General features: G+C 38.5%; 1 protein-coding gene across 1 annotated transcript; it reads right to left on the reverse strand.

Annotated features, from left to right (window-relative positions):
- Positions 1–1,640: 1,640 nt before the first annotated feature.
- LOC139742213 (regucalcin-like) lies at positions 1,641–7,319 on the reverse strand. Its single transcript, XM_071652789.1, has 6 exons — positions 7,001–7,319; positions 4,620–4,802; positions 3,920–4,029; positions 3,201–3,315; positions 2,517–2,648; positions 1,641–1,960 (listed from the first exon to the last, which is right to left on the reverse strand). The coding sequence occupies exons 1-6, from the start codon at positions 7,152–7,154 to the stop codon at positions 1,740–1,742; spliced, it is 915 nt and encodes a 304-aa protein (XP_071508890.1). The 5' UTR covers positions 7,155–7,319; the 3' UTR covers positions 1,641–1,739.
- Positions 7,320–9,075: the final 1,756 nt, after the last annotated feature.

The raw sequence follows: 9,075 nt of genomic DNA on the forward strand, positions 1-9,075 counted from the left end.
ATTTCATTAACAATATATAAATCGTATTACCAATTTTCCAAATAATTAGCTGAGAAATTATGCGGAAGAAGGACTGCCACTATAAGCAAAAGCTTGAGCACGTGGCAGCATAGGGACCTATCTACATAGGTCCTATCTACATAGGTTTTGACTGATGATAAAATGTTAATGGTCTGAGATCCGATGTCGAAGCAGCAACTAAGGCTAGTCTCACTCGAATTTCATTTGTTTCAAGTTGTTTTATTTTCCACTTTATCATTTATGCAAAAACGGGAGAGAAATGGCACAATGAGGTATTCGGAAAAAAAAAATCGCAAAACTATCAGGAAATAAGACTCTTTGCGAAACTCATGATTACAAAAAAGGCATACAAACGATACTTGAGAAAAAAAGATCGGTGGATAAATGTCTAATTGACTAGACTTTTTCATTTATAGCGCAATATCAGTGGAAACTCGATATACAGAGATCTGATACAACAAATACCTGGGGCCCCGTTGCAAAAAAAGTTACTATTATGGTAACTTTGCCATCCAATGGTAACTTCCATGGAATTCTTGATTTGATTGGCTATTGAGTATTGTTGTCAGGGTAGTTACCATTGGATGGCAAAGTTACCACAATAGTAACTTTTATGCAACAGGCCCCTGATATGACAAACTAATTCCTCCGGTCCCAATGAATTCATTTTCCTTTGTTCTGTATTGTTTATTGACTACTGATATAACAAAGTATCTGATATAAAGAACAAATTGTCTTGGTCTCAAGGATCTCGTTATACTGAGCTTCCACTGTACAATGAATCATTACTTCTAAATAATCGCCGTTGGTTTCATCATGATCTTTTCATCACCTAGCTGTCTCATTTTTTATTTATTTATTTATTTATTTATTTGTTTATTTTTTAATGACAGCTGTTCAGACTCTTTTCTAGTTTTGGATATCTCGTTCTTTGCATTCGTTGCTAACTTTTTTCTTTCCTTTCTTTCACATTCATATATTTTTTCTTCTTTTTTTATTGAAAAGTTTGCATACCTAAGACATGATCTACTCGATGACGATATAGGAGTATACACTTTGACAACGTTAATATGATACTGTGTACGTAGGTTGAATAGCCATCTCTGTAGAATATACCTGCCTTGTTCCTCAGTTTGGATAGATGTATTGCAGCCTTTAGTTCAAGTACTTGATGATTCCGAGGTATAAGTATAACAAAAAAAAAATGTACATGCCAATATTAAAGTGTAGAGGATTTCATGAGAACATTCCCCGAACATAAATTGAGAATTGTGCGAATGTAGGAAACGATGAATAAAAATTCTGGAAAGTACAATAACAAGACACGACAAACATATCAAGGCTTATCAAGTTCAAATGATTATGTTTCATTTCACGTGACGTGTACTGTAGAGTGGGAGACTACGAGTCGTGATGTCATGGTAGTAAAATACAAGAGGAATTTCGCCAAACCATTCATTCAGATGTGGAAAGAGGACTTTATCGCATTCCTAGAGAAGGCATAGAGAAAAGCAGGCACACATGTATTTGGTTGTACAGTGTATATGTTTCAGTAACAGGTCAAGATAGTAATCACAAACTCTTAATCCAAAAATAGATATTTCTAAATGGCAACGACTTTTACAGAGCCTTTTCGGTTTAATGTAACTACGTTCGCCAAATCCTTTTGGTGCGCTTCTCATCTCAGACGGAACGCGCGTAGGCACGAAGAGAAGATATCACTGGCTGAGTTCACTGTCGTTGAAGGGTTCGCTCTTGACCCCCTTGACCCCTAACCCAGTGACCCGGAAGAGCGACCCGGCAGTGTCTTCCTTTTCCAGCTGCTCCTTCGTCAAGTGGTGTTTTGCGCACGTCACGTAGAGCTCGTCCAAATTGGCTCCGCCCCAACAGCAACTTGTGATGTTAGTTGTGGGTAATTTGATGGTTTGAAGTTTCTCTCCTAAACCGAGAGCCACACATTTAAGAGGAAAATATTAGATATCTGTAAATCTATTCGTCATTATTTTCCAGACAATCATGTCCATCGTCATCTATGCCAATGAGCCAGAACGATTCAGATTAATATCTTTAGTAGACTCATTCACTTTGTTGGTCACGTGTGTTTACATGGATACTTAGGTTAGTTAGTTTGGATTATCTACATTATTCCAATGGCCTGCGACCTTTTTTCATTCCTATTGAAGCTTACTGCAGTTATGAATGCTGATATACTTAGGTATCTGTATGTAATTATGTATGCAATTATGTTTAAATATAAAATCCGCACGAACCAAACTCGCATGGGACGAAAATTGGCCGAGTCGATGAGTTGCAGTCAAGAGTCGAATATTGAATGAGTGTGAGAAAAAAAAAAATCAGTCCATTTCACTCCAGATACAATTTCTTGAGAAGTGAAGGAGTTGAAGGATTGCTGGCTTGCAATAATTTTGTTCGATATTGGATACGAAAAAGTAAATGAAACGAACTGAAATAAAAAAGCAAAAGAATAAATTTACCTGTCTTCGGATTGTATCTGATGACGGCGGCGCCATTGAAAAGCGCCACCCATAGCATGTCCTCGCTGTCGATGCACATACCGTCTGGGATCCCGTCGCATCGTGGGATCGCGAAGGCTTGGCGCCGATTGGCTGCAACAAAAAGAGGCGGTTTATTATGACGTCATGACAAGAGCTTTCGATGTACACGTCGCCATAATGGACTGATACGTAATGACGTCATTTAAAGCGTTGTCCATGCGTTATACATTATTGATCTTGATTTTTCATCTGAACGACTAAGAAAGCTCGCCCGCCCTAGATTTGATATCCTCTCAAATCTCCTACTCGAAACATATTCTCTGAACTATATCCATCATGCAATGACAAAAATGAGACAAGTAAGAAAATGGCAATGATTGATAAGGGAGATTGTGTAACAATTATCAACTGAGTTTTGTAGATAATTACTCTAAATTGGCACGAATGAACTTTCATTAAATCTTTGCAGGATATGAATTTGCAAGAAATTTAAGCATGTTATATTATTATCCCTGCAAAATGTAGAAATACATACCAGTAGTAAAATGGTGATAATACTTGCGACAAGTAATCATATGGACATCAAGTGCGTTTATTCTTCGTTTGAAGAAGTATGTAAAGTTTTAGGAGTGAAGGGAACTTAATTTTGTTATGTTTCCTTACCAATTTCTCCGGTTTCGATGTTGTATTCAAATGCATCTACCCCAAATGTGAGGGAATCGATATAGTACATGGTTTTCCTATCCGCGGTCCAGGCCAGCCCGTTTGAGATATCTACCTGTGTTACATGATGTAAAGGAAAAAGAAAAAGAAAGACGTTAAGGAAGAACACAAAGCAAATTAAAACAAAACAACACACAGCAAACAAAACCAAGATTGCTTATTCACATGCACCTGGTTTTCATATTATGAGTCAAGTAACACACTGAACATGACGCTGTCATCACGGTCACTACGTATGTACACAGTGATTTCGCGTAGATTTCGAATGTGTTAATCGCATTGATCGTGATATCATGTTCTTCAAAATGATAAAATCAATGAAAACATTTACATCAGTTTATATAAAATCAACACAATGATGGGTAATTAAATGAAAACAACCCTTGCGAAAATAAAGACACATGCTTTTCGAATGTTTGATTTTGCAACTCATTTATGTGCAAACCATGCAGATTCATTTCTAATGTCATATTAGAGAAATGGTTAGGAATCCCCCAAACCATGTTTCATGTTTTGTGGTTTTTTGAAACACTGGCGAGTGTTCACTATGAGAATTACGTTGTTTCACACACACACAAGTCATACACACACACACACACACACACACACACACACACACACACACACAAGAGAATCTCTTATTTTCTGCTTTAATTTACGTTTTGTACACGGTTGATAATAGTCCTGTCAGGATACAGGCAATAGAGGGAGCCCTGTTTCTTATCCGTGGCCCCTGGTCCTTTAGACGTGTCCTCCGAACCCATTGTACCTGCATTAATCGAAGAGGATGGAGAATAACGAACAAAGTGATGGTATACTGGAATATAAACTTGTCCACTTAATCAAATACAATGATCAAGACCTCAATTTTACACCACACTTTATTTCAATGAAATTTAAAGTGAGTGAGTTCCCCCCCCCTTCGTATAATTTTGTTGTTTTTCTTCATCTGTGGATATCAATTTTTATCATCCAGAACTAATGGTTATCATCGGCGACAACAACAACAAACAAACGCAAACAGAGACAAATGTTATTTTTAGTCTGTAAACATCTTTAGGCTTCCTGAAAGTTCGTATTCCATCAGGTGTGTAGGTACAAACTGAAAAGACCTTTTAGTCTTACTATAACAGCGCAGAAAGAAAATAGGAGCATTAATTGACCATGTGTATAGGATGTATTCTGTTGCTTTCCCGTAGGGGGTTGCGTTCTTTGTAATACTCAATATTTCGAAATAAAAAAGAATAAGTTTGCGATTTAGCTTTAGCGCTGATGTGATATCAATGCTGGAACTCTGATCAAGCCAAACTAGATCTATAACTGAGTTTAGTATGGATTTTTCTCATTTTCGTCCAGTACCTGCCCAAAACCTGCCCATGGGGTCACATTTGGCGTCATTGAATTTGGTCGTCGGTTTATCCTGCTCCACTTCGACGATCGTCTCTACACCTCCCGTCTTCCAGTCGACGAATCCGATGCGGTGCTTTGCTGCCGCCAACGTTCGTCCACTTCGAGTCGTCACAACAGCGCCCACCGTCTCCCCTGGAGTGAAAGGTGGAATGGGGGTTACATGTACAATGTATTCACTTCGGCACAATAACAATGATGGAAAGAGAATTGGAGCTGCTACACACTCCCAGGTGTAATCCTTAACGCATTACTAACCTATTGGCCTGAATTCACGAAGGTGATACAATCTTTGAAATGATTTAAACCATGGACAAAGATAATACCACCTTCGTCAATTCGGGCCGTTGGGTTAATACTAGTGCCAAACCTAAAAACTCAAAGCATGTATTTACCAGTAGTATTTTTCTCTTTGTACGTTTGTCTATTCGTAAATACAATACATTTTTCATCCCAATGATTTATTCGTCGATTTGTTTTGTATGATTATAATTATATTACATCAACACAGTTTTACGATGCCAAGCAGTAAGTAAATTTGGCTCTGTAGATGGATCTATCTTTAAACATAATAAGACGTGCACATAGATTCGTCTGATAATAACGACAATAAACTTCAGGGTAACTCAACACCATAATTACTTCTTATTTTGGTCCTTCAACGAATGACAGCTAAGAAAACACTCATTTCATCCACTACTCACTGTTAACTGGAACTGGAACAGAACAACATTTAAAATCTGACGGACATGGTCGCCAGTTTACGATTGCCACATCAAAAATGTTCTTTATAAAATGTTAGAAAAAATCACCAAATTCGGATAAAGGGCATAGAAGTGACAAACAAGCTAGCGGGCACAATGCTTCCCCCCTCCCCTTGGGCATAGGGTTATGGCAATCAGGGGGGGGGGGGGCATTTCATGAACGAACTTGTCGGATAATATATCTGACAAGTCAATTATATCCGACAAGTTTTGAGAAATTGTTAAGTCTGATTGGCTGATTTCTCTGAACTTGTCGGATATAATTGACTTGTCGGACATTTTATCCGACAAGTTCCTTCATGAAACGCCCCCCTGATGTTCTCATGATGTCATATCTACACTGTAAAAACATCGGTGTTAGATTTAACACCACGGGTGTTAAATCTAACACCGATCAAACTTCAATAAAGGACCACACCCACAGGTGTTAAAAATGCACTATGATGGTGTTGAAAAGTGCTCACCTGACACTTCGTGGTGTTAATTTGACACTGTACCTGGTGTTATTTTGACCCTGTACTGGTGTTAATTCAAAAATGACACCACATGGTGTTGATTTGATATTTGTTGGTGTTAACATCAATGGTTTAACACCCGTCCAGCTTCAATAAGAGACCACACCAGCTGATGTTACTTTGGTGTAAATTTATTTTCACATTTTTTCAAAAATCTAGTATTTTAATGTAAAATTCTTGATCGTCTTGTTTAAATTAAAAATCAACAAGAAGTGCAGTTACTAAGAAACTCTTCAAAAAACAGTTTAAAATTTGGAAATGACACCCGGAGGTGTTAATTTAACACTATAAATGAGCACCGAAAATTTAACACCAGCTCGATGTTCACTATTTAACACCGGACTTTTTGCAGTGTAATGAAGGTAATGCCGGTATCGAGATACATGATATGTGAAACGTAATGATTTGCAGAACTCATTTTGATGGGTATATGTTCCAACTGGATCGCACCCCCACAGCCTTAATATTGAGAGTTGCCTCTTTGAGTATACTTTGGGGCAGGACACTCTCTTTGCAGACCATTGCGTTATAAAAGAGTCCAGCTTGGAGATGCCAAATTGCAGTAGAGCTTAGTTTATGGTATTAGTTTAAAATACGGATAGAATAAAGCGCTCAATGTTATGATGCCAGACGTTATAGAAAAAGTGGTACTTCAATGTTTGATCCACCTGTAATGTATTTAGCCCAAGTTGGGGAAAATACTGATGATGCAAGACTCTTAAAAATCTTCAGGACAACCGAATGGCCGGTCCGTTTCAATCTGATTTCAACTTAAAGGAACATATCCATACATGATACACGTATATTTCGACTAAAAACAGATCTTGATGAGTGATGATTCGAAAACACAGACAACCAATCATATTTAGTCAAAGGACTATGATACGCATCAGCACAATATGCAGCAACTGCCACTTATAAATAGCGTATTATGATAACTCGTATTGAGCAGAACCGCCCATAGAAACAGAGTCAGGGCTATTGTCATATTATTGTATAGGTACCTGAAACGTTCTGTTCTGGGCAATGGAAAAACTGTATATGGGGAACTCACCAATGTTAACTTTGTCTGCCTGATCACTGGCTGGGTCGTACCGGTGAATGGTCTGACCATAGATGTCAACGTAGAGAAGAGTCTTTGTGACGTCATCCCAATGAGGACCTTCCAGGAGGTACCCAACATCCTTCTGCACAACTTCCACCGACATGATGGTCTAATGGATGGTTTTCAACTGCTGTAGTAGAGCACACTTGTCGGGGCGAGATCCTGCAACACTGTATACATGTATGTATAAGGTCCAATGCGCTAATCTAATGAGCCGCTTGTGTAAACTCCATCTGGACTTGGACTCTGAAATGAACGCGCGACACCGGATACTCCTATTTTGATAAGTACCATAAGTCGTGCCCCCCTGAGCACAATGTCGTAAATGTAAAAAAATAAACCAGATTAAGTTGAGTACCTTCCCAGACGATATGATGTGACCTGTAACTCGAACAACCCACTTATAGCAGGAAGGTGGCTTACAGCATAAACATTCTGAAGGCGTACGTAGCACACAAAGAAGAAATCACGTGACAACATGCACACAACTGCTCAAGAAGTGGGGGGGGGGGGGGGGGGGGCGGTAGGCATAGATTTGAAGGTAATCTTTAAAGAAATCACAGTGGTTTACATTTCTTTTCTCTCTTTTTTTTTTCGTCAGGAAGGTCGCCCCTAAAAAAAAAAAAAAGGCTTGACAGGTGCGAAGGCTATTTCTCTCCAACTTTTGTCGATTCTGGATCAGCAAGGGCACAGGAATCTGATAAGCCTAACTTTACGAGCATGCTGGTTCATGTAAAGGACATCAAAGAAATGTCTAGAAGCGCTTTACTAATATAAGTGGATGAAGAAACATATGAAACCTGCAGCGTTCAGAAGTAATCAGGCTAAATATTTCAGAAACTAAGATGGGTTTGTAGATCGAGATCCATCTCAAAATCGAGCGAACTAACCTTTCTGTAGCAGATGGAAATAAACTCCCAAATTGTGTATAAATTGGTGGTTCATAACAAGTAATGCAGATAATCAGTTGAGATTTGAGCAGACGCGGTCACTATCGATCCAAAGCCGATCAAGGATGATCGGCAATATCTGTGTTTACCATTGACCTGGATCCACACATCGTACCCCCCCCCCCCGTAAAGAAGAAGAAAAAAAAAAGGTGCTGCGGCCCCTGTAAAATACAGTTTACATGTACTATGTACGTACACAACTGGTACGGGGAAACCTACCTATACGTATAGGGTCTACATGGTTCATGAAACACTTTTTATTAGCATAAAAGAGTGTTATTGAATTGTTTCAGATAAAAATATCATACCAGGAAATAACTTCAGATTGTCATCTTATCTGTAAATCCAATTTCCTGGTATGTTTTAATCAGGTCATGGTGGTACTATCGATAGTCTAGCTTTGGGCCCTTTTTGTCGATTCCCTTTTTGCCGACTATAAGCGAAGCCGAGCAATCCCAAGAGCGGCATGCGGGGAATTCAGAACAAGACAGTTCGGGATTCGGGATTTCGGGATATATATATATTTTTTTCTAAATAATGCTGCACCGCGAATTTTACGGAATAGGGACATGCATGTTAGCTCAAGGGTCGTTTATCAAACTAAGCAGTAGTTTATTTGCCTGTCCACCAAAGACGCTTAAAGGACAAGTTCACCTTCGTAGACATGTGGGTTGAGTGAATGCAGCAATATTATATAGTAGAACACATCAGTGAAAGTTTGAGCAAAATCGGACAATCCGTTAAAAAGTTATGAATTTTTGAAGTTAAATATTCTGCTCAGCAACGGCTGGATGAAAAGACTACTATAGCTTGTGAAGTCACATGAGTACAACGATATAAAGAAAGAATAAAGAAAATTCAACATATTTCCATTTTTCTCGCATAATAAAGGAACACTCGACTTCTCTCTTTCAGAAGGCAGGGAGAATAATAATATACCCTTAACATACGTCAGTAGCAAGTCGAAGAAATGTGCACTTTATTCAAAAAGTAAAGTTTTGTGAAATTCTCTTTTTATTTTCCTTATATAGTTGTACGCATGTGACATCATACACTGTAGTAGTCTTCTCATCC

This window comes from Diadema antillarum, unplaced genomic scaffold (genome assembly GCF_040938485.1).
Source record: "Diadema antillarum isolate AM-2024a unplaced genomic scaffold, OU_Dant_1.0 seq00000986_RagTag, whole genome shotgun sequence".
Taxonomy (NCBI): domain Eukaryota; kingdom Metazoa; phylum Echinodermata; class Echinoidea; order Diadematoida; family Diadematidae; genus Diadema; species Diadema antillarum.

Excerpts from the sequence above, each read along its gene's own strand:
- LOC139742213 (XM_071652789.1), bottom strand. The coding sequence starts at position 7,154 with ATGTCGGTGGAAGTTGTGCAGAAGGATGTTGGGTACCTCCTGGAAGGT. Across the intron at positions 4,803-7,000 it reads GGCAGACAAAGTTAACATTG|GGGAGACGGTGGGCGCTGTT; the intron begins GTGAGTTCCCCA and ends CTTTCACTCCAG. Across the intron at positions 3,316-3,919 it reads TTATCAACCGTGTACAAAAC|GTAGATATCTCAAACGGGCT; the intron begins GTAAATTAAAGC and ends CATGTAACACAG.